Below are 27,168 nucleotides of genomic sequence, written 5' to 3'. Positions count from 1 at the left end.
CACCCATTCCATTGAATGAATATCTGTAGTGCATCGGTCGGTGTGTACAGAGGATATGTCTGTGAACGACGTCATTCACAGACATACGGCATATACCCTGCGGCACAACCGATGCTGATATAACTTACAGATATATCGGTGCATCTGGCTGTGAGTACGGGGTATCTGCTGACCGCCCGGCCATGACTGACATCTCAACTGGGCGGGCAAATTAAATGCCAGCCCAGCTGTGATGTCAGCGCAAACTCATCGGTCGAACGACTGGTGTGTGTGTATGCACTTACCAATCGTTAGACAGGCCGGCGGGTCGGCCTGGTGTATACCCAGCTTCAGACACGTCCTTTATTGCCACTTATTGCATCGGTAGAGGAAGTGATAACGCTGTAATGTTCAGAAGTTCAGTCCCCGGAGAGGACTTACGGTAACTGACCATTCCAGTGACCTGGGTCCCTCCCATATGCAATACGTACTTGTCAGAATATGGCGATATTGCGCAAGGGCAAGCCAATAAGGCCGCACATGCGCAGTACCAATAAGGCCGCACACGTGGAATATGCAGTGTCATTTAAAAAAAAAATAGCATATGCGAGCCACTAACGGGCCTATTTACTAAGCCTTGGATGGAGATAAAGAGAACATAGATAAAGTACCAGCCAACCAGCTCCTAACTGTAATTTTTCAAACACAGCCTGTGACATGGCAGTTAAGAGCTGATTGGCTGGTACTTTATCTCCGTTCACTTTATCGCCATCCAAGGCTTAGTAAATAGCCCCCCAAGACGGCACTTACTCATCCGGGTCCGGGCAATCAAGGAGGAAACAAGCGATAAGTTAACGGAACACTTCAACAACTATGGCGGCGATGTTATTGGACAATCAGTTAGATACCGTTAGTGAAATCTCTGATTTTCCCACGTAATGCCTTTTCCTCCATATTGATAAGCGGAAATAACCCCTTTTCTCTGTCCAAATGCAGAAAAAGTGGGTAATCACCGCTTGATACATTCAACTCCAATTCAGGTTTCCATGTTTATATTATAGTAAATGTCAGAGTTGCAGAGACTGCAAGAAGCACAGCATCAGTGATCAGAGCCCAGGCCCCAAAGTAAGCGATAACCCTAGTGTGTGCCCATGTGGCACCAAAGACAGTGTAATGACTGAGGCAGGGGCGGACTGGGATGGAAAACCAGCCCGGGACATTTTTGGAAGCAGCCCTAATGGGGGTGGGGTCTGTTGCGGAGGTGGGATCTGTTGCAGAGGCGGGATCTGTTGCGGAGGCGGGGTCTGTTGCGGAGGCGGGGTCTGTTGAGGGGGGGTGGGATACTCCCTCCCCAGAAGCAAAATTTTCTTTTGAAAACTGCCAATGTTTGTTTTCCTGGACTATATGGTATATTTATGGGTTTCAGTGAAATCTGTACCAGTCCTATCCTAGTACCATCTGAGAATGGCCTCCAATGCGAGCGATTCCACGTCTCTGTATGCAACCACTTGCAGCGACACTCCAATAACACGCCCATACTATGTTACATCTGTGTCTGATTAGCCAACCCCCTGTAACTACCCAGGAATGCCCAACACATTTACAATTCACTTCCTCATGTGTGCATCTGAATAAGTACTGAGACTCTGGCCCTGATTCAGAGCCGGACGCTCTGACCAGAGCGCTTGCTCTGAATCAGGGCCCACCTCCATTAATATGGAGCGTCCTTCTGGACGCTCGTATAGCTGTGGGTCACCACCCACAGCATATACGAGCGTGCAGGATGATGGTCGCGATGGTCTTGACCATCGCGACCATCGAAACTGCGAGCAGAAGCCTGCGGTTGAGTTTTTCAACCGCAAGGCCAGGAGTGATTTTGGCTCTATCAGAGCCAAAATCACTCCCACTGACATCACTAGTGATGTCAGTGGGGCCGGCTTCAGACGGTAGGCGTTCCCATGGGAGCGCCTCCGTCTGGGCGGCCCGCCCACCAAAGGGGGCGTGCTGTCAGTCAACATCGACAGCACGCCCCCTTTGATGAGACACTCCGAGCGAAGGAAAGTCCTTCGCTCGTCGTGTCTTGCGCATGCGCACGACGGAGCTCCCTCCGTCGTGCCCTTGCGCAGTGCGGACCATCGACCCACTTGCGAGCGGACAGCCGCTCGCGAGTGGGTCTGAATGAGGGCCTCTGTATATGCATATATGGATATATGCATGCGGAGGATAAACATCACTACACTGCATACACCATTGTCACTGCATCTGGGCATCAGACCCACAATGCTGTATACCACTATGCCATAGTGGTGCTTGCTATATAAAATAACTACAAAGTTCCCTATATATATATATATAATCCAAACAGTGATCGGCACTCTCCGTCATTTGATAACAGCTTACCGGGTGCCTTCCGTGTGTAATTAGAATAAACCCAGGAATCGGCGGCACTCACGGTTTTTAAATAATGAGGACAACAGTCCAGTCTGATTCAATGTTTTGGTATAATGTCAACCGTCGTCAATCCTGACGACGGTTGAAATTATACCGAAACGTTGAATCAGACTTTACTGTTGTCCTCATTATTTAAAAACCGTGAGTGCCGCCGATTCCTGGGTTTATTATACATATATATATATATATATATATATATATATATATATATATATAATGTTACTCCCCTTCTATCTGCTGATCTTAATTATAAAAAAAAAAACGATCAGAGGTGCTATAGAAAATAGCAATTACCAATAAAAAAAAATAAATTGGGAACGATTCTGGCTGGAACTGATAGTAGTGAGCAGCTGGTGTGACTTTATAGTGAACTTCACACCAAAAGTGCTGCAGCATACTGTATCATGTACGGTAAATATATCAAATGTCCTGACTGGCTCATCGTGCCCAGCCCAAACCCTTGGACCTAGGAACATGAAAAAAAGATGCGCACGGCATCTGTTCTTTTGTGTACAGGTTGCCCAGCGTCTCGGAGAGTGCTGGGCACGCCCCCAAAGTGACGAAAACGGGGGAACCCGCCCCGGTTTCAGTAGACTCTGCCCCTTTGCGGAAGCCACACCCCCCTTTTCGGCCGCGCGCGACCTGTCCCTTCTTCAACTTGTCAAATGTTGGGAGGTATGGAACATCCACGTTTCTCCGTCGTCAGAACCATACAAGCGATACAAACGATAACATAACACTCACCCACATATGTACCCCACCTGCAGAAAGCACGCCAAGTCCACACCACTGCTTCGGTAGCCAGCTTCCTGGAAAACCTCCAATGGATGGACTTCTGGTAACCACCATGCTAGTAACCAGGGAAAACATCCACATGGTCCGCACACTCTTACCGAATTATTACCTCATTTCACCACGTCAGCGGACCCTTTGTAACAGAAATGGACCAGTGACTATAGGCGGGATGAACTAAAAATGCAGTTTTTGGGGGTTTTACCACATACCCCATATGTACTAAGCTTTGCCACAATGGGTAACGCTATCTTGAGGTGGCGTTACCTGCTTCTTTTCGGGATGTCTCTCCTGAGAGGGATCTAATCGGAATCCTCCCATAACCACCGCAGCCTTCTGTGCATGTACTGAAGGAAGCCAGAGGGACTTCTGGGTGTTAAACCCAGAAGTCCCTCTCTCCAGAGCCATGGGAAAGGACATCTCTTATCGAGAGTGCTGTCCTTTGTGATTTTCTAGGTAAATAATGTGGTAATCAACCGCGGTATGTACCTGAAGACAGGCGAGATGTATCGCATCGTGATTGCAATGCCTAGTACATCCCGCCCTATGCACCTCAAAACAAACTTTGTAAATCCTACAAAAATTGCAGATATATAAATCATTACAAATATATAAAATTATTATAAACGCATGACCCCATGTATTCATAGCTGTTATTCTAATAAACCTTAGCATAATGCATCCTTTTACTTACCATTGCTAGTATAATTGTTGTTTTGGAATTAGTATGTAATACTGGCGGACCAACTCCCGACACGAGAAGCCCGACAGCAGGAGATTCTGACGCCGGCTGGTTAAGTACCCTGATCCTCACCAACATAAACATAAATCCTAGCCCTGTCGGGGCACTAACTTCACAGGTAGTTCCCTCACTACCAGAACCTGGCAGGGCCTAATGCCCTCACCAGCAACAAGGGCACAGCACAACACTTACAGTTAGGTTTTCAAGTGTCTCTGAGCAAACTCCCTGTCTGCTCTCCCAGGTGAGACAATCAGCCCTCAACACACTAGGCTTATATTGGCCACTCTCAGGTGGAAACCCTAACAAGCCTGTTACCAGGCTAAGAGAACCAAAACCTGGAGTGGCCGTGGGTGGAGCCCTACCTCTCCTCTCACCCACAACCCCCAGGTCCCAAACCGGCTTTTCAAAAAGCCGAGACTCAAGCCTGCTACACTGCAGACTTTCTCCTGGAGGTTTAAAACACATAAGACAGGAATCTGGGACAAATGTACCTGCCACAGACCACTTTACCAATGATCCTATCACAATATATATTACAGGGGTCCTGTGTCACATGTGGATCTTTTTAATATAAGTGATGTGCACACACTGAACATATATGTTCGCAAAATGGGACCCCTCCAACCCTCTAGTGCAGTGATTTTCAACCTTTTTGAACTCGCGGCACACCGAACAACATTTTAAATTGCCAAGGCACACCATCTGTCCCCCACGGAGAAAAATACACAAATTGGCCCCCACAGGGGGAAAAACACATTCAGTGGCCTCCCCAGAAAACAAAATTAAGCACATTGGCCTCCACATAAAACAAAAATAAAACACATTGGCCCCCATTAAAATGAGAAGAGAAAAAAAAAAATCACACTGGCCCCAACAGAAGGCAAAATAATACACTGGTCCCCCAGACCTCAAAATAAAACACACTGGCCCACAAATGATGAAAAAAAAAAAAATCACACTATCCCCCTCAGAAAACAAAATAATATACATTGTCCCCACATAAAAAAATACAATTACACTGGCCCCCACAGACAGCAAAATAATATACATTGCCCCCCTACCTGGAACTCCCTGTCCCTCGATAGCATCTAAATGCCCTTTTACTGGGCAGATCCTGAAACCTTCAGTCCTACAGCCACGGTTGGTGCAGGCTTGCAGCAGCCTGTCACATTGACTGCCCGTCAGCAATGAGCAGTACTGTGCAGGCGGGACAGCAATGCGGCGTGCGTGACCTATGATGTCATGCCGCCGCGTCTCCATTGGTAAGACCCGGGTAGCGGCTGAGCCACCGGGAAGAGCTCAGTGCTGCCTGGGCACAAAGTTACAAGTTAAGCATCTCCGGGCGGTGATTCTCTCGCGGCACACTTAGGAACCGCTCTGTGCCAGGGCACACGGTTGAAAATCACAGCTCTAGTGCCTCCCCAACCCCCTCCCCCGACCAGGGGCGGATCTAGACTCTTGCTTTAGGGGGGGGGTGTATATATATATATATATATATACATACACACACACACACACTCGGGTTCTCCAAAATCTCCATTTACTGCTGGCAGACTGAGCTGCAATTTATATGTAAAGGTGAGGTGGGACTCCCTACTACTGAGTATACTACTGACCTGACTGTATGATGGGCCTGGTGCTAACGGCCCCTCATATGAAGGCCCTGGGTGTCATATATGTCCTCCCACGCATACCCCAGCAACATACTTGTTCCTGAATCCTGATACCAGGGCCGTGGAAAGCAGGCGTCGGGAGAAGGGGCGTGGCCTACTCGTGGGAGGTGTGGCCACGCCCCCTTTTTTAAAAAAAAACTTCTTTGCAGCGTGATGCAGCATGTAAGAGGCTTCCCTCCCTGGATCCGCCACTGCCCCCGACTCCTGCAATATACCATAGACTTAAGTCCATAGACTAACAACACACCTAAAGACAGCAAGCCAGCTTCGGCAACTCCCGGGTACTGCAGACTGCAGCCGCCCACTCCCGAGTCCCCGGCTCCTGCACTCGTGATTGCTGGAGGCGGAGCCGTGAGCGGCCTGTCGCTCACGAGCTCCGCAATGGCCGATGGGAGGAGCTGCTGCGTCTGGGCATGCCAGTAGCCCTTCCACGGCCATTTTACATGTTAATTACAATAGAGATGAGCTGCTCATGGCCGCTCTGATCGCGGCAGCGGCTATTAGATCCGCCGGACACAGCGGTCAGGGTGCCAAGCGGCCCAGCAGAGGGGAGAGAGGACCGGCCCAGCGGGAAATGGCCCGCTGTCCCGGTGGCCCAATCCGCCCCTGGACTGAGGTCATGGGTTCGATTCCCACTTCGGCGCTAACTGTGCGGAGTATATTCTCCCTGTGCTTGCGTGGGTTTCCTCCGGGTTCTCCGGTTTCCTCCCACCCTCCAAAAATAAACTGGTAGGTATATTGGCCTCCAACACAAACTAACCCTAGTGTGTATGTGTGTGTGAGCATGCGGTAGGGAACATAGGACCTCGCCCCGGAGCGAGAGAGAAATTCTCTTGCTCTGGAGCTCACTACAAAAAAAAGGGGGCTGTCTCGACCCGTTTGTAGGCGTGGCGGGGGGGTGGTTTCACAAACGGAGCCATTCCTTAAGGAACGCCTGCCGTTTTGTGGGCGGCCACACTGACATCAGCAGTGATGTCAGTGGGGAGCTTCCTGCTCGATCAGAGCAGGAAGCTCCCCGGGGCTTGCGGTTGCCGAGACCCATCCTTAGGGTCTCGTCGCAAGCCCTGAGGGTCGCGATGGTCTTGACCATCGCGACCATCAACCTGATCGGTCACTAAAGCTGTGGGTGGTAACCCACAGCTTAACTAGCGACCAGGAGGCAGCACTTGATAAGTCAAGCGGCCGCCCTCATTCAGAGCGAGCGCTCGCTTCTTGCGACCGCCTCTGAATGAGGGCCATAGATTGTAAGCTCCACTGGGGCAGGGACTGATGCGAATGGCCAAATATTCTCTGTAAAGCGCTGCGCTATATAAACAACTGGTAATAAATAAATACTTTCGCAAATCTTTGCTTATAAAACGTGCCTGAACCACTAGTGTAGATGCTGAGACATAACACTGTACTGTGATCTTACGCGTTGATTTAAGTAAAACGGAAACCAACTGGAAGGCAGCTCGGGCTGTGAGCTAGAACCAATCCATTAGAATTCAGACTCCAGAGCCAAGTGTAAGTTGGATGGTAGACGCAAGGATCCTTCTCAAGAGGATATTTATTGCCAGCCAACTTTCCCTGTCTGGCAACCTGACCGTTCCATTCACTGGAGTCAGGTTCCTGGGAACCCGTCTCCATGGTGGGGAGTGGAGATCATCCTCTCTGGATTGAGGCCTGAATGAGTTTTTACTAGATTTGGCTACTGTGCGAAAACATTGGCAAAGGACGGGTTTGTTTATGAAGTACATAGAGAAAGTGTGGACGCTCGGGGCTTCATGATGTGTCTAACCAGCCGTGAGCCCAGACAGCAGCTCTTAATGATGAATTATATCTAAGAAACATTTCTTCCTTCCTATCTAGGGAACTACGGCGCTGGTAATAGCATTATTAGGTATTAGCACCTGATAGGCACATTTATCAAATATACACTGATGGGCTACCATCTTCTTAGCCACGACTGTAGGAATCCTGCCAACATTATAAGCAAACCCTGCTTCATTTCTGCGCTCCACTGACTAAATGTGTATCGCTTGTTTTGTAAATCGTATACTAACGTATATTAAAGACACTATGGGGCTGATTTGGCGATGTTGGATGCAGTGGAGAGATGCTTTCCATCTGCGCGTGCGTCTCAGAGCCGCACCGCAAAATGGTCCCGATTTTTTAAGTTAGGAGTCGCAGATCACAATTGGAGGCACGGTAGCAGACATGTGAGGGGCGTTCCTGGATGGTGAATGGGAGGTGACAGGGGGGTGGCCAAAAAAAAGACGCACTCAGATGTTGCGTCTTATGGGATTGTCGCAGGCCTGTCGGGGGAATGTCGCTGAAATCAGGTGCGCGAAGAGACGCTCAACTGATCACATAGGTGACTGATGGTGGCGTCTAAAGGTGCACCAAGCGGTGTCTCAGCATCTGCGTACGCTGGCAGTGGGCGTCTCAGTCCTTGCACACTCTGACGCACGGATGTGCACCAGGGAAGCAGGGATGTGCACCAGGTAAGCAGGGATGTGCACCAGGGAAGCACCGGTGTACACCAGGGAAGCGTGGATGTACACCAGGGAAGCACGGATGTACACCAGGGACGCACGGACGTACACCAGGGAAGCACGGATGTTCACCAGGGAAGCATGGATGTTCACCAGGGAAGCATGGATTTCACCGGGGAAGCACGGATGTACACCAGGGAAGCACGGATATTCACCAGGGAAGCACAGATGTACACCATGGAATAGCTTGTCGCAGTATTAGCATTAAAATCGCAAATTCGACTGCAGTAAAAGACCCAAGGACGCTCGTGACCAGGCCAACTCAGAATCAGCCTCCGTATTACAAAATTAGTTTACATTTACACAATGGGGATATCACATACTACTACTATTAATCATTATTAATTCAAATAAAGGAACCTGGATACATTTCTTGCCTGTCCCATATACACAACAGATAAAGCTCACCTCCCACCCGTCCCAGTTTCGGGTTCCGTGCCCTCATTACAATCAGATCTGTATAGTCCCATTCACTGCTGACCTGTATAGCAGAACGGGTAGTGCACAACAGGGCTGGCTCGAGGAGGAGCCGCGCCTTGTGCAGAGAAGGTCTCCGACTCCCTACATCCGAAAAGGGGCATGACCGAATTACCATAGGTAACGCCCCTAAATGACGCTAATTGGGAGCGTGTCCGTATGGCACGCCTTCCATTTAACATCAGGCTGGGGGTGAGCCCAGCACTCCTTCAGTAGCTGGGCTGCCCCCAGCCCTCTCCCTGCACTGAATGCGCATGGCATCCATTTCTCTTCTCAAGGGCTGGCACCGCCGCACAGCTTCGGCGGTGGGGGTGCCCAGCCTTTCGACCACCGCAAAACGGGACTGTCCCGCTGAAAATCCCTCTATGGGGTGGCACCCCTGTTCGACCAAACTGGTCGAATGTGCCTCGAGCCTGCCATGGTGCCCAAATTTGCCACTGGTGCGGGTGAGGTGGGTACCTAGAGCAGCAGAGTACTGAACTCTCTATGGGCTGATATCAACATTTATTCACAAGTTTAACAATATAAACTTATATAAAATAAAAACACTGACATGTATTGACAGGGAAAAGGGCCAGCTTTATTTATGTATAACAGAGGAATAGGTATGGTGGCGAAGAAGGAAACAGCCACTTACATGCAGTACACCAATTGCTCAAGCAAGACAGGCATGAATGGGGACCAGCTGCCAGCCCATAACATGTAATTTACATATCCCTAGAGAAGGGCCAACTGCCAGCCCATCACCAACTACTCACGTCCTAGATACGAGCCAACTATCAGCCCATCACCAACTACTCACGTCCTAGATACGAGCCAACTATCAGCCCATCACCAACTACTTATGTCCTAGACACGAGCCAACTATCAGCCCATCACCAACTACTCATGTCCTAGATAGGAGCTAACTATCAGCCCATCACCAACTACTCACGTCCTAGATACGAGCCAACTATCAGCCCATCACCAACTACTCACGTCCTAGATACGAGCCAACTATCAGCCCATCACCAACTACTCACGTCCTAGATACGAGCCAACTATCAGCCCATTACCAACTACTCACGTCCTAGATACGAGCCAACTATCAGCCCATCACCAACTACTCACGTCCTAGATACGAGCCAACTATCAGCCCATCACCAACTACTCACGTCCTAGATACGAGCCAACTATCAGCCCATCACCAACTACTCACGTCCTAGATACGAGCCAACTATCAGCCCATCACCAACTACTCATGTCCTAGACACGAGCCAACTATCAGCCCATCACCAACTACTCACGTCCTAGATACGAGCCAACTATCAGCCCATCACCAACTACTCATGTCCTAGATACGAGCCAACTATCAGCCCATCACCAACTACTCATGTCCTAGATAGGAGCTAACTATCAGCCCATCACCAACTACTCATGTCCTAGATAGGAGCTAACTATCAGCCCATCACCAACTACTCATGTCCTAGATAGGAGCTAACTATCAGCCCATCACCAACTACTCATGTCCTAGATAGGAGCCAACTGTCAGTCCATCACCAACTACTCATGTTCTAGATAGGAGCCAACTGTCAGTCCATCACCAACTACTCACGTCCTAGACACTAGCCAACTATCAGCCCATCACCAACTACTCACGTCCTAGATACGAGCTAACTATTAGTCCATCACCAACTACTCATGTCCTAGATAGGAGCTAACTATCAGCCCATCACCAACTACTCATGTCCTAGATACGAGCCAACTGTCAGTCCATCACCAACTACTCATGTTCTAGATAGAAGCTAACTATCAGCCCATCACCAACTACTCATGTCCTAGATAGGAGCTAACTATCAGCCCATCACCAACTACTCATGTCCTAGATAGGAGCCAACTGTCAGTCCATCACCAACTACTCATGTTCTAGATAGGAGCTAACTATCAGCCCATCACCAACTACTCATGTCCTAGATAGGAGCTAACTATCAGCCCATCACCAACTACTCATGTCCTAGATAGGAGCCAACTGTCAGTCCATCACCAACTACTCATGTCCTAGATACGAGCCAACTATCAGCCCATCACCAACTACTCATGTCCTAGATACGAGCCAACTATCAGCCCATCACCAACTACTCATGTCCTAGATAGGAGCTAACTATCAGCCCATCACCAACTACTCATGTCCTAGATAGGAGCTAACTATCAGCCCATCACCAACTACTCATGTCCTAGATAGGAGCTAACTATCAGCCCATCACCAACTACTCATGTCCTAGATAGGAGCTAACTATCAGCCCATCACCAACTACTCATGTCCTAGATAGGAGCTAACTATCAGCCCATCACCAACTACTCATGTACTAGATAGGAGTCAACTGTCAGTCCATCACCAACTACTCAAGTGCTACTTGGGGACCAACTGCCAGCCTATCACCAACTACTCAACTCAAGGCATCCAAATTCCCCACCTAATGACACAAAAGAAGCCCACCTGGACCAGTTCTGCCACTGACCACAGTAGGGTAGAATCAGCCTAACCCATGCATTAGCACCTAAAGCAGGAAGCAAGACAGCCACTGCTACAGTTCGTTCCCGCAATCATAAAGCAGGCAAATAACAAACAATGGGGGGTATTCATGAAAGCTTGGAGAGAGATACAATTGTGAGAGATAAAGTACCAACCAATCAGCTCCTAGCTATCACTGTACAGGCTGTGTTTGAAAAATGACAGTTAGGAGGTGTAGAAGCTGATTGGTTGGTACTTTATCTTTTACAATTTTATGCTCTCCAAGCTTTCATGAATACCCCCCAACATTAAAAGGGAGGAAGGGTTGGTGGAAATGTCCAAATAAGAGACCTCCCATCCCAGGAAACAATAGTATAAACACAAACCATGCCTCAACACACACTTCAGACCATGATAGGCCAAAATGAAAATATGCAATAACGAAAACCAGCCTCTTTACAAAATGAACCCCTGCTACTAAACATACAGTATGCAGAACCATCCTAGAGATTTATAATCCGCCAGGCTTATTAAATGCCTTCCGTCCTCTATCTCTATTAGCGCAAGGAGTGCATCTTCCGCTCATTGGGTCTTCCCTGACAGGCTTTGTTATGTCTTCCATACACCATTTAAATAGCACCAGTGCCACTGAGACATCAGATGGGCTCAGGTGCCCTAGTGGGGGCGTGGCCAATTGTGGTGACATGACCATGCCCAGTTCTGCTCGTCCTGCACTGATACGATTGTGCGTGGTTGGGGGAGTGTGCATTGCTCCACCTCCCCAGCTTACAAGGGGACCCCACTGGCACTACAGATGGACCTGGGTATTCTGTACCCCCCATAACCCTCATTCGGCGCCCCTGTGATGCATTTCTCTGGAGTGTTTTATGTTACTTTGCTACCATTAGGCAAACCTAGGCAGTTGTTACTCATCCATTGCTTTTATTTATTTGCCCCCTTCGTGGCACCAACGCACAGAGAGCTGCCCACTCATGTGAACAAGAAGCAGCCAAAAAGTTTCATACGTGTGAAGCTGGCGGCTGTGGCACTTGGCTATGATGCCACATGCCTAGACTGAGAGCTAGATGATGCCTCCAACACCTTCCACCTATTACAGTAAGAAACAAATGGGATGGGGGTGCCGACACTATCCATTGAATTTACCCTTCTGGGGTTTTAGCCCTGTTACTTAGGCTTTCATGCGTAAGTTGGAAAACCACAAACTAAGGCCCTCATTCAGAGCCACTCACTATTTGCGGTCGTTCGTTCTAAAACAAGGGGTGGCTATTCAAATGAACCGTTCGCTGTTTGCAGTCTGTTCACGCCTCTATGTCTGAACGAGCGAACAAAACTTGCGTTCGTTTTTTGGAAAAATACGCCCCCTGGCCGCTCGCATCCTACGTCATGTCCGCTATTTATTAGATTAATCGAGTACATCGACAAGGGTATGAACTGCTCGCTATTCTTGTGGTTGGTTTTTGCTACCACAATTTTGCGAGCAGTTCTGACTATAAAATAACCCAGTGACGTGCTCAATGACGCTGCTGTTTTAAATATGCACACCCATAAAACGCCCGTTTTGACCTTTAAGCACGCCTGCGGTCTGATCTCCACTCCTCGTTTTCAAGCACCTTCTCCTGTTACCACCCACATACGCCTCATTCTGTCACTCATATTATCAGGCATTCGCTATTTTGCGAGCACATGAATTTCGGCCGCACTGACTGGTTAGCGCATGCGTATAACGATCCGTACGCATGCGCAGTTGGGCTAACATCGCTCGGAACGAACGAGCGGCCGCTTACGAGCGGCTCTGAATCAGGCCCTATATCACTTAAGAAATACATTAAGCAAAGCCGGACCTGGCACTGATACCTGGTAACCGTCCCTGTTTTTGAGCTCACACCACTGGCTACAATAATCCAGGCTCCCGATCTGTAGGCAAATCTCATCCATTCCGCTATCTCTGACTTAAATACAAGGATTTTCAGTTTATGAATTTATTTATTCTGGCTGCACCCCGTATCATGTCCTTTGCAAAAATCTAAATGAGATAGGTCCATTGATCCGTCAGCACTCTAGTTATCATGTAAAAACAAATCCATTTCATTTGTGTGATCTCCCAGCAGCAAATCTATGATGTTTTGGACCATTGTCAACATTATTTTCTGTAACTTGATTCCATTAAGTTTCCAAGGATTGATTTGATACTAAGTTTATAGTTATTCTGTTGTTCCACGCAGACCTTCTAATGTATCCTTGCCAACCTCCAATGGCAAAGATTGGCTAGTAAATAGTACTGCAAGCACCGGCCTTTGGGGTTCCTCAGAGAGGAACTCCTACCGGAAATAGTCTCCACACAGAGGTGCTTTAACAAAAGGGGTCTCTGGGCTTGATTCAGAGCCGCTCGCAAAAAGCGAGTGCTTGCTCTGAATCAGGGTGGGTGCTTGTTTTTTAAGTTGCGGCCTCCTGGCCACTCGCATAGCTGTCGGTGACCACCCACAGCTTATGCGAGCGGCCAGGTGATGGTCGCAATGGTCAAGACCATCGCGACCACCGGGCTTGCGACAAGACCCTTACGGTAGGATCTCGTGGCCGCAAACCCCAGTGGACTTCCTGCTCTAATAGAGCAGGAAGTCCACCTACTGACATCACAAGCGATGTCAGTAGGGCCGCCCACAAACGGCAGGTGTTCCTGCAGGAATGCCTCCCTTTGCCCAGCCACCCCTCCTCCCTGCCTACCAAACGGGGCGAGCTGTATATCAACATCCCATTTTGGATGTGAGCGCCGGAACGAGTGCTTTTTGCGCTCGCTCCGGGGCTCGCGCGTGCGCACTGGCCCACCATCGACCCGCTTGCGAGCGCTCAGCCAGGTCTGAATCAGGCTCTGTGTACTTTGTGCAAACTTCCTCTCCACATGCTCAGAAAGTGACTGTGGGCATAATTCACGCTAGTGCACCGCTGAATGCAGATTCCCGACGATCGGGAAACTGCGCAGGCGCCAGACCCGTTCTGCACATGTGCAGAACGGGTCTGCGAGCCGGCACGTAAACTGGCAGCAAACTGGCAGCGATTGACAGTCTGTTGCCGTTTGGGGGCGCTAGTGCCCCCCGTTCCCCGAATCGGCGGCGTGTCGCCGCCGTTGGGGGGGAATGAAAGAAGAGGCCAAGATCTCCGTCGGCTGATGGAGATTTCCTGGCTTCTTCATCTCAACTGCAGCGGCCGGCTGCATGACACCATAGGTCACTTTAGCCGGCCGATGTCCCGCAAAGTATCCGATGCTGCGTTGGACAACGCAGCTCGGATATGTAAGGCAGCAGGGGGCGTGATGCCTCATGTGCATTTCCATATCAGCACGAGCAGCTTAGCTATTCCGTCTGAAGCTAGATCAGGCCCTGTGTGCGTACGTGTCTATGCAGATTTGCATGATTCTGGCACTTGAGCCTACATACACTGAGAGAGACAGAACGGGGGAGGGAAGGGACCGAGCACATTCATTGCATGGACATATAAATTGAGCATTGGTTGAGGGCAGGTGTAAATACACAATAATGATGAATACACAATAATGATGATGATGACGTTGCAGGCAATATGCATATGATTTAGCAGTGCTCCTCAGAGTGACTGTAGGAGATGGGTGAACTATTCAATTAGGTGATACAAAAATGATTAAACAATCCAATCACATATGAGTAAAATGCATTAAAACGAATGCACACTTTGGACATGATGTGCTATTAATGCACTTTCCACAAGCTTTTTAGGTATTCCATTTTCACCAATACCATCTACAATAGTCTTAGGGCCTGATTCAGACCCATTCGCTATATGCCTGCGCTCGCAAGCGGCCCAATGTTCTGCGTACTTGCACACTTAGTTCTGCGCGTGCGCGAACTACTCACTGCGATCGCGTACCGCTCGCTCACCCAACAAAGACAGCCCAGGGTAATGAGTGACAGGAGAGGCCTTTTGTGGGTGGTAACAGGGCAGGACACTAATAATGGGGGGGTTGGAGATGTGAACGCAGGCGTGCCTGAGTGGTTCAACGCCGTTTCAGCGGCGTGCATAATTAACAGGCAGCGCCATAGTACACGTCACTTGCCTTTTCTTTATACTGATTTCCTCGCAAAATACTTGCGGTAGGGTAAGGTTACCTCAAGCACTGCGTTCGCATCCAATGGTGCTCGACGTACCAATGTCTTAATACACTTCCTGGAGATGACGTGTTGCTGGTGGGCGGCCCTGCCTGTGCGATTGGGCGTACGCATACACAAAGTGGCCTCTCGCTAAGACATGGTGGGTGTGCTTATGCCTTGGCTGAGCGATCGATTCCTGTGGCGTCACTTTGACAAATTTGCATACGCATCTAGCGAGCGTACGCTTATAGCGAACGGGTCTGAATCAGGTCCTTAGTACACTACGTGGCATTAACATGCAAGAACGCAATAGCGCAAAAGGCTCCTGCGACTTATTGATCTTTTTATATTAGCATTTGACAATGTCACAGATGACCAGTAATAAACTTCATAAACTCAAATGCAGTAATGCTGACAAGAGACAATACAGAGCCGGACTCAGCAAGGAACGCACGTATGCAGAAGCACGCACCCGGCCGCTGCGAGAATATGCTAATGATTGCATACGCACGGCAATCGCAGCACAAAGATGCAGACACCCAGCACTACATAATGCCGTCCGCTTTACCCTCCGCTAACGTCCGTACTGATGCGCAAGGCTGAGAAAACATCAGGAACATCGAGTAACATCGGATCCGCACGGCAGACTAAAGGTAGACCTGACCCTGCCGCGGGAGTTGAGAGACTTCCTGCACGCAGAGAGACGTCGTGCTGCGTCCGGCATCTCAGCGGCTAATTTATGCACACCCCTGTAACGGGGTGCGAATGCACTGGCACGCCTGCGTTCGGCCGACCGCTCCCTGTATCCACCCACAAACGGCACTTCCTGTCAATCACTTTTCCTTGGGACTGAGTATTCACTGCGCTCGCTTTTGCGGACGCAGCGAGCAGTTAACGCACGCGCACTGCGACCCAGATGCCTGCGCCGATCGCAAACATCGGCCGATTGCGTGCTTCTGCATGCGTGCGTTCCTTGCTGAATCAGGCCCACAGTACAAAAACACAGAACGGAAACATAAGCTAAACACTTAAAAGACTTCAAAAACCATCGTAACAAAGAAACTTTTTACAGTAAAATGACAAAGCTGATCTCTCAACTGAAAGTTCTCCGGCAGATTGATGCCCGCAGGCAAATCATTGCAGGACTGTCTTTGCCTATGATTATTATTGCCGCACAGCTATTCATGTGACATGGTGCAACAGATTCATCAAAAGGACATTGGTACATCACAAATATAGGAAGTCATGTCTCCTTCCAATTATTATTAACAAAAGTAAAGGCAGCCTCAAACTTAAGCGCCTTTTCCACGCATCTCGGCCGGCTCCCAGGGGCTTCCGTAAGAGCTGGTGAGAAGGCATTTCATTTGTTTCCTAACTTTTATTGGTATGACAGCTGGGGGCCATCAAGATTTCCACGCTGTGTGACTCTGGGCACTGAACGTGAGGGAGCATAGAGTTGACTGGAACTAAAGGCCTGATTCGGAGCTGTGCGCTAATTAGCGTTCCCGCTAGGCCGATTTAGCAACATGCTGGGTGCCGTCACCACCCGCGGATCGCAGTGTCCCGCGGGTGGGAAAAATTGTGATGCAGCGATCACTGTCGGTGAATAGATGCCGTGCGCATGCCCACGGCATCTATTCACAGAGAGGGAAGGCCTGGGGGGCAACCCAGCATTTCCGAAAGTGCTGGGCACGCCCCCAAGAGCGATCTTAAAGCCATGCCCACGTTTCACGTGGCCACACCCCCTGTTGGCGGCATTACTTTGCTGTGTCAGAAGATGCAGCATCGGATCACCACTGCGACCATCCGAAGACGCAGACCCTGCCCTTGGCACTCCCACAAATCGGATGAGACACCCCCAAACCCCCGTTTTGGGGAATGATCCCTGCCGTCTCCCCTTCCCCACCCTCAAACAGCTGCAGCCTGGCAATCAGGCTGCAGCGTCCAGGGAGTGGCATCGCAGCACATGCACTATGCGGCCCCCGGTGTATGCGCGGTTCCCAAAACATTGCGTACAAGTCTAAATCAGGCCCTAAGTTGCATAAAGAGCTCATTACCTCTGACGTAGTAAACAGCACTAAACAACATAAATAATTTACCTGCGTGCGATTGAAGGCGACTCTCGCGAAAACCGCTTGGGACACACTCGCCCTCTTCAGCTCATCCCGCACTTGTTGGTAGATCTCTGGTGAGACTTCCACAGAAGAGTTGGTGGTCTCCACTGGCTTAACGGGTCTGGGGATCGGTGGGTGATTTAAAAATTGCTGATTGATGGCCTGAGGGTGTTGGTGAGCTAAAAGTCTGCTGACAGCTATTTGCTGGTTAATTAGATGCGCCATGGCTATCTGTTGCCGTACCAACGAAGGACTAAGTTGAGGAGACAAGAGTCCGGGGCTCATTATCGGCTGCATGGTTGGAACTTGACTTCTAATAGGTGTGCTGTGGTGCAGCGGACTGTGAGGAGACTGCTCGCTGCTCTTCCCTAAACTGGCCAGCTGGTTCATATTTGACAAGTGCGTTGGTCGTTGGCCTAGGACGCAGTAATCCGTTAAATTGTCCCGTTCAACTATGGGGAGAGAAAAAAAAAAAGACCAGATTAAGTTTGCATTCCTGCAGTAGACGTTATGCGCTAATATATATATATATATATATATATATATATATATATATATAAAAAAAAAAAAAAACATCTGAAGATCACATAATTTTAAAATGTACTGTAAAAATTAGTATCATTTCATGACATTTATTTTACGCTATAAACTTGTTGAATTTCCGAAATTCAAATGGGGGAGTCGCACCAACTGCCAGTGAGTCCCGGCGATGTGTGGCAGCGTTTGGGGTGGCAGTTGGTGTGACTCCCTTATTTGAATTGAAAAGAGCACTTCAAAGGTATTCCTGTCTGCATGCTACTAAACGTTCCTCATTCTAGGCAATCCATCTGCAGTTGGACAGGACATATGTTCTTGCTATACAGATATAGAATAATTAGGCACAGTCAGTGAAACTCTGTCCTGACACAACTCATGCAAAACCTTACGGCTGTCACCTTATCCCTTTAAAACATCTGGACCCTGCACATTGCACCAGAGAGGCAAGAATACAACTGGGAGAATTTAACAGGTTTGCATTGGATGTTTTACAATCCCAGGAAAAGTGTTTTTACTTTGTACTAAACATTAATGAGATATGTTTTATTCTCTACACTTAAATACCAGTCATCGGATACGGTTAATATCCCATGTTATATTTTAGAAATAAGGACGTCCGTTTAAAGTTAAATTAAGTATAAACTTTATTGGAATGTGATTAATTCTGCTATCTCTGTCTACACTGTACATTGGGATGGCCTGGGGCAGAGGTAGGCAACCGGTGGCACTCCAGCTGCTGTGGAACTACACCCCCCAGCATGCCCTGCCACAGTTTTGACGTTAGGGAATGCTAAAACTGTTGCACAGTATGTTCTCCTTTTCTGCAGTCAAATACTATATGGAATGGGATTTACTATTTTCTATTACCTACGTCCCTAATTAAGGGGTCTATTTACTAAACAGTGTTAGGAGGCAGAGTGAAAAGTGATAAGGTGCCAGCCAATCAGCTCCCATATGTCATTTTTCAAACACAGCCTGTGAGATGACAGATAGGAGCTGATTGGCTGGCACCTTATCACTTTTCACTCTATCTCCTAACACTGCTTAGTAAATAGACCCCTTAATCTACCTGCTGTGACAGTTTTTAATGTGCAGGCCTTAATTAGTGTTGTTTATGGCAAAAATATTTTATTTCTTAGAAATGTAAATAGAGATGAAGGATGACAGTGGGACGGCACATGATATATATCTTAATATGTCATAGGGAAGGGTAGTGTAATATGGTAGGACTCGTAATCAAAGGTGGGGGCGTAAACCCACCCATGAGACGTACTCCTGTGCGGGATCGGTATGAAATCCCGACGCCAGAAGACCGGTAGCATTGAAGATCCCGACAGGTAATTAAGGTAAGCATAACTAACCCTTTCCCCCCCTAACCCTAAACCTCCCTTAGGGGTTCCTAACCCTAACCCCCCATAAGTGTCTAAACCTAATTCCCCCGTCCCCACAGACCAAACCTAACCCTCCCAGGGGGTGCCTAACCCCAACCCCTCCCTTCCCCTAGCCTAAACCTAACCCTCCTGGGGGGTACCTAACCCTAAGACCCCCAGGAGCCCTAACCTTACCCCCAGGAGCCCTAACCTTACCCCCACCACCCCCCTGTGGCTGTCAGCGCCCGGCTTCCCTCTGTTCTGTATGCAGGGCGTTGGGCTCCCGGCGTAGGGATAATGATAGTCCCCTACCAGGATTGCACAGTCGGGAAGCCGGCGATCGCATTTACGACCGTCGGCCTCCTGACTGCATCCCTCCTGTGCTGTGGTAACATAGAGGAGAACACTGATTGGCCAGTAAGCTGTAGGTGAGGACTGCACTGACAGTGCGAACACTATGAATCCTGGGTGTAGCAGGCTGTTATTTATCCATATACTGTACTATTGTGAGGATTATCCTTCTGGTGAATATGGGGGAGAGTTATCAAAACATCAACCAATCAACTCTTAACTGTCATTTTTCAAACTCAGCCTGTAACATGGCAGTTAGGTGCTGATTGGTTGGTACTTTATCTGATTGGTTGGTACTACATCTCTCTCCAAGGTTTAATACATCTCCTCCTATGTCACAAAAGCTTCTGTGTTTATATAGTTATAACAACTGCGGCTAATACGTAGCCCCTGCGGGGGCCACGTATCTGCGTCCGTTGTCTTACGATCGGGATGCCGGCTGTCGGGATTCCGACGCCGGTATCCTGATGCGTAAGGGGATACTGACGTCAGTATTTTGCCTGGCGGCAGGATGCCGGCTGCAGTATATCGACTGCCGGCATCTCTTCCGCCGGGATGTAAACTACATTCCTGTCTTTCTACACAGCGGCTGTACTACAATATGCTACTGCCATCTTGTGTACATAGACTCCTCCTGCTAGCTACTGTGATCCGCTGCTGCGTCTGGCGATGCAGCTTAGGGTCACTTGTGCGAACATGGGACATCTGGGAAACCCTCAGGTTACTCACGATAACGCTGCAGAGGCTGGGAAATCTGCCTCAAATGACGCAGAACACGGCCTCAGCATGCATTGAAAACGGGGCAGCGCCGCCCCTGTTTTGAAGAATACAGCCCGCCGCCGCCCCCTCCCCGCCCCAAACTGCCCCATGTCATTCATGCTGTGGCTCAGAGGGGACACTACCACCGTCATCACAGACAGCGATCTGCACGCGCACAGTACAAATCCTGCGCATGCGCAGATCACAAAACATCGGACTTATACATAGGGGGTGATTCAGCTGGGGACGGAATTGCAAAGATGCACGCAGGCAGCTGTGCAATTCTACCCTTGCTAATATGAAAATGCAGCAGGAGGCCTATGATACTCCCTGTATGACACTCCCTGTATGACACTCCCTGTATGACACACCCTGTATGACACACCCTGTATGACACACCCTGTATGACACTCCGTGTATGACACTCCCTGTATGACACTCCCTGTATGACACACCCTGTATGACACTCCCTGTATGACACTCTGTGTATGACACACCCTGTATGACACTCCCTGTATGACACACCCTGTATGACACACCCTGTATGACACTCCCTGTATGACACACCCTCTATGACAAACCCAGCACTACCGTCGCAATGGTGGGGGGGCCGCTGGCCAACTGAGTAAGCCTCAGCTTACTCAGGCTGGCCGGCTTGTGAGGCCAGGAAAACTGCATCCGTGGACGCAGTCCCTGGCTTTGCCACTCCCAGAAAACGGAACGGAAATGCCCCCGTTTCTGGAAATACCGGCTGTCCCCGTCCCCACACTGCCCCTTAATTGCTTCTTCCAGTCAATCAGACAGAGTCATAGAAGGGACATTGGCCCTCATTCAGAGGCGGTCGCAAGAAGCGATCGCTCTCTCTGAATGAGGGCGGCCGCTTCCTTTTTTTTAGTGCGGCCTCCTGGTCGCTAGCTAAGCTGTGGGTTACTACCATCGCGAACACCATCGCGAACACCATCGCGACCACCATCGCGACCATTGGGGCTTGCGACGAGACCCTAAGGTTGGGTCTCAGCAACCGCAAGCCCCAGGGAGCTTCCTGCTCTGATCGAGTCTGAATGAGACCCTGTGTGCGATCACGCAGGACCTGTCAATCAGGCATAGAAGAGACTGACCCACTCGCTAAGATGCAGTCTCTCGCTGCTGCCAATGGTATGCAGTGTGTATGCATTGTGCGCAGGCACAATGCATTCGCTCGCCGCACATAGACAGCCCAGCAGAGTGAGTGACAGGAGAAGCCGTTTGTAGGTGGTAACAGGGGCTGGCCATTAAAAACGGGGGAGTGGAGGTGCAAACGCAGGCGTGCCTGACCATCTCATACGGCGTTTTATAGGTGTGCGTAATTATAGGACAGCATCATAGTACACGTCACCTGGCTGGTTTTTACACTCAAGTGCTCACAGTGCTTGCGGCAGGGTATGGTCAACATCAAGCACTGCTATAGAATCCGCTGTACCAATGGTTGCATACACTTCCTGGACATGACCCGCACAAGTGGGCATCTTAAGACAGGTGTCTGCATACACTATGTGATTGCTCCCTAAGGAATACTGGGCGTGCTAATGCATTGCTGTGCGGTAGCACTGCTAACGCAATTTGCATACACAACGTGCGAAAGTATGCATCTTAGCGCGCGGGTCTGAATCAGGCCCTGTATGCGATCACGCAGGACCCCAATGCTGAATTAGCCCCATAATCCATCGGGTTTACGTAGAACTTTAAATCAGTCCCTTTGTCACCAGTTGTCCAGTGGTCAGGTAAGATGGCACTTGTGTTTGCACATAGTTATATTGCCACCGTGGTGACGTAAATGAATTAAAGACACAAAAAGGGTCACAGCGGCTATGCTGAATGTTTCTGAAAAAAAAAAAATAAAGATAACCAGCTAATAACAACTTCCTGCAACAAAGGTTTGTCTGATAGAAGACTGATTGCAGAACAGAATTTCTTTCCCCTGCCATATAAGATCTGACAGAGCTCCTGAAACAATCGTCCCATTACCTTGAAGCGACTCAGAGTCACCACTTGTTCTGCAAGCTCCCAAATCATTTTATGACGATCACAAGCACTTGAACCCATTGAAAGCAAAAACCTGTTTACCTAACTCCCCACCTTGGGACCTCTCCAATCACTTGTGTTCATGAGCTGGCTTAGGGAACAATGCTATACAAGGAAGCCAATGAACGCCGCTCTTTAAATTGTCTGTGTACGCAACATCTGAACACACTAATTCGGATCCTTGACCTCATTTAAATCAAGGTTTAGTTCTACAGATGTTGTGCTGTAAAGTTGTAGTCTGGATTCACTATGTTCACAACTTTAGATGGTTTAAGAGACTGTAATATTTATCTTTCTGGGTGAACGGTAGAATAAAGTTTTATTAGTTTTGCAAGTAAGGGGGGGAGGGTGGAGCACGGGGTATACCTTCTGAGGAGTTATAGGAAGAAGTAACATTGAGAGCTACAGATATTAGGAGGGAAATACATCAGATTTGGCCAATTTTCCTGTCTTTTCAGTTTCAGACTGACCGTAAGGAATCTCAGTATAGGTCTGGAAAGCAGAAGCTGTATGTGTTAGGTTCTTGGTTTTGTGTCAGTCGCTTTAATTAATAAAATGATAGGTCAGACCAGATAAAAATGGGTTCTCTCTGCCCTCTCAACCTGCTTGCTCGGAACTTTGTCCAATCAGCCAATCATGGACAGGTGCTTATCCTCACATGTGCGCAGGTGTAGGTCAGCCATACATAAACCCAGATACACGTACAACCAACTAGGTCATACGCAATAGAAAAGTTTGTTAACATTAGTTTTGATAATAATTCACCATGGATATCCTTGAACCTGGACTGTTAAGATGCTTTGAGGACCAGGTTTTGGAAACACTGCTCTACCTAAACTGACCAGACTCTGGCCCTCATTCAGAGGCAGTCGCAAGAAGCAAGCGCTCGCTCTGAATGAGGGCGGCCGCTTGACTTTTCAAGTGCGGCCTCCTGGTCGCTAGCTAAGCTGTGGGTTACCACCCACAGCTTTACCGACTGACCAGGTTGATGGTCACGATAGTCAAGACCATCGCAACCATCGTGGCTTGCGACGACACCCTGAGGTTGGGTCTCGGCAACCGCAAGCCCCAGGGAGCTTCCTGCTCTGATCGAGCAGGAAGCTCCCCACTGACATCACTGCTGATGTCAGTGCAGCCGCCCACAAAACGGCAGGCCGCCGTTTGTGAAACCACCTCCCCGCCACGCCTACAAAACGGGGCGAGCTGTCGATCAACATCGACAGCCGCCCCTTTTGTAGTGAGCTCCGGAGCGAGAGAATTTCGCAGGGCCTAAACATCGACCCGCTTGCGAACGCTCAGCACTTGTGACCGGGTCTGAATGAGGTCCTATCTCCCAACCTTTAACCTTTCAAAACCAACCTCAATCCCCGGCAGGATTGGTCAACCTGGGTTCTGGCCTGGAGTGAAGGAGCTGACACGGGTTGTGCATCCCGGGTCACTAGCAGGGTTATTCCCGGGTCCGACCCGGGTAGTCTTGCCTAAATGGCTGCTAATTTGTCGGTTCAGGAGCACTAGGAGATAACGTAATCTCCAAGCGTCCTGGGTGAACAGCGATGATCCGGGATTACCACGGGTGTAACCATTAGCTACTACTGTCTTTACTCTGCCCCCTTCTAAATTTAAAGTTCTAATGTGCAGCTCACCCCCCTCCATCTCTTACTCTCTCCTCTCTGTCTCGTGTTTGCATCTCATTTCATTTAATGTACATTTTGTATGACTAGTAATGCTGCCTATCTGATGCAGCAGAGTTTGCTGCACTTTATAACTAAATCATGAAAATGATGATATACTCAGAGACTACTACTAAGGACATGTGGGACTTATCCTCAGCAAAATCTCAGACACTACTGAAGACGAATTCCACTTGCCTTCAGCAATGGTGGATGTAAACTGTTAATGTCCTAAAAAGAAACACCTCTATCTAGCAAAGCAGACATTGTACCCTCATGAAAGAAAATTATGGGTCGGTAAGCAAGATCAAAGTTTTAATCAAAATATTCCACCTCGTTTTTGAGTAAGCTTTTTTGGGTACAGTGTCCATCTCTATCGAGTTTAAAATGAACATTTCTTATAGTCAATACAATTAATTGTAGCACTTTTTTACAGCTTAATGCTTTTTCCATAGAAAGACCGACAACGTTACCTTTCATCTTCTTGAACTTCTTATACCATCTCCCAAACTCGTGGCATTTGGTAGCTGACACATTGGCATAGAATGTGCTGTTTACAATGGAGGATATCATACTCTGTAAAAGAGAAGATGGCAAATTTTACATATATATATAATATATATACATATAGTTTAGTTACTTCTAACAAACAATTTGTTTAAACCTTCTATTGGCTGAGGATTGCCTTGTGTGTGCATAAGTAATAAAAACCCCAATAAAGTAACCTGAAACAAAGACACGGATATGTAGATTTGGCAGAAAACTGTTATCTGTTTATTTACTAAAATATAAATATCTATATGCTTTAAGAAATAAAGGACCGTACGTTGGCACAGAAAGAACCAGTGGCGGCTATAAAGGTGGGACTGCAGCGCAGTACAACATTCAAATAGGGGAGCCACACCAACTGCCACCCTAAACACTGCAAAACACAAATGGCTGGGGCACCCTGGCAGTTGGTGTGGCTCCCCTATTTGAATTTTGGCCCCACCCCTGGAGCCGCCACTGGAAAGAACGGTTAGAATCAGCCCAAACGAAAACGGCACAATAACAACTAATAACCAGCAACACAGATGAATACTGTCCCAGATGCACAAGGAAAAAACAAACAAACAATCTAAACGCAACAAACGGTATCCACTCCAACTACCCAACCGATATGTATACTAAAACACCAGTATGCCCAAGCTGTTTGAAACTGTCTGGTCTTGCTGGAGCCAGTAGTGCCACATGAAAAAAAAATCTGAAAAATCTAATTTAACTCCTTATTAAAGGAATAAGTAAAGATTGGATGACGAAATATGAATAGGATTGAGGAGTGTTAAGATTACTAGTTTTTTACTGACGGTGTGTTTGAATGACAGCCTTGATGCTGGGTAAATTGATGTTAGTTTGGATGTGATCAGCTGCTTCCAAAGGCCAGTAATATAGTTTTGGGGGAGTGGTTATAGTGGCCTATATAGGAGCCTGTGGTCCTTGGGATCAGCATCTTTGCAGGAATTTTTGAAACCCACCATCCCTCCCTGATATTTGGTTGTGTATTAACCTTTTTCCCATTACAGGTGAGGCACAGCAGGGCGGGAGTACGCTGCAGCTCAGTGGCTTTATGGGACGCAAGATAACTGTGGGAGCACTTGCTCTCGATGTACAAGGCGGATTTGTCCTGCTACGCACGGGGGGACCCGGGCGTTTTTGCACGAAGCGCCTCGGATTGGCCCAGGAGGGAAGTGAGACCCTCACGGTTTAAGTGCGTCTGAAAGGGGGAACGGTTTAGTCATTCCCTGAGTATTTTGGAGTAAGTTAAAAAGCTAGAACTGAGTCTGCAGCGTCTCTTTGCCACCCCGGTTAGGTTAATTGATTCAATTATAAATAAAAGCTGTGACCTTTTTTAGCCAAGCTATGGTGTCTGTGTCTTTATTTGTAGTTAAGGTTAAGTAAGATAATCAAGGTTGATAAGTTTGGAAGTAATAAACATGTAATTCTTATTAATAATATGTGTCTTAAAATGTGTCGTTTTGTCAACAAAGACATTTCTTAAAAGTATTTTCAGATTCTTTGTAGACTATCCCAATATTTAAAAATATTTATAAAAAAAAAACCCTGAAAGTGTAGCATGCCCTTATTAGAGGCATCTGTAGGCTCAGGTCTCCGGATCAGGTTCCAGCCAATATCCTAAGTAGCAGTTACAAATATAACTGGTTGGTCCTTTGTGCATTCCTCGCAGACCGAGAGCCTCTGCCGTGATACATGGACTCAGTAGACGTGGAGAATTTATTAACATTACTCCACTAATCTCTCCCCATTCTATAGGGAAGGGTTTTTTTTAAAAGTCCACAGGGACAGATAATCCTGCTAACACTTTGGACACAGAAGCGAAGCGTTTCAGAGTAAATCCCCCAGTAGAAGAACTTTGCTTCCATAATGTTTATGTCACTTTAAATTCTCCTATGTCCTGGGATCCCAGTCATTAGAAATGACATATGGAGAGACACACACATTAGGGACAATGGCTGAGAACAATGGTGATTTAGGAAGCACAAAACCTTAAAGGTAAGATTAGATGCCCTGCCATGAATAATCCCATTAATGTTTCTCAGATGTTTCAGTTCAGCTTCCAACTGCAACAAGACCACACAGCCAAGAGCCTGGGAACATACGTGCTGCTGCCCCAAGTACAACGCTTAGACTAATAAGGAAAATTAATATCAGTTATAGGAACATGTCATAAGCACCTGTGCCGAAATTCACTAGACGGAGAAAGATTTAACCCTGTCACCTCCCCCTGACGCCCGCAGGACACCGGTCCTGCTACATTACTTACTGCATTCTCTCTATAACATGAAATTAGATTACACTCAACCTTGTGACTTTAAATATTATGGTGATCTGTTTGTTTTTAAACAGACTAAGGGCCTGATTCAGAGCCGGACGCAATTAGCGCTCGCTCGTCCAGAAAATAGGGGTGGCTATTCAAATGAACCGTTCGCTCTTTGCGGTCTGTTCACGCCTCTAGGTCTGAACGAGC

The 27,168-nt window shown here is 48.2% G+C and overlaps 1 protein-coding gene across 4 annotated transcripts in view; it reads right to left on the bottom strand.

Moving 5' to 3' along the window:
* SATB2 (SATB homeobox 2) overlaps positions 1-27,168 on the bottom strand; it is a 240,736-nt gene that overhangs the window by 109,971 nt on the left and 103,597 nt on the right. For all 4 annotated transcript variants that reach the window (XM_088461112.1, XM_088461114.1, XM_088461113.1 and 1 more), the window contains 2 exons: positions 24,617-24,719; positions 17,381-17,847 (listed from right to left, as the gene is read on the bottom strand). In XM_088461112.1, the coding sequence (XP_088317238.1) occupies positions 17,381-17,847; positions 24,617-24,719 (570 nt within the window). The remainder of the gene's footprint in view (positions 1-17,380; positions 17,848-24,616; positions 24,720-27,168) is intronic.

Source organism: Taudactylus pleione, unplaced genomic scaffold (genome assembly GCF_031769625.1).
Source record: "Taudactylus pleione unplaced genomic scaffold, aTauple2 ptg001017l, whole genome shotgun sequence".
NCBI lineage: Eukaryota > Metazoa > Chordata > Amphibia > Anura > Myobatrachidae > Taudactylus > Taudactylus pleione.
The sequence above is the reverse complement of the archived record's forward strand: the minus strand, read 5'-3'. Positions and strand labels throughout refer to the sequence as shown.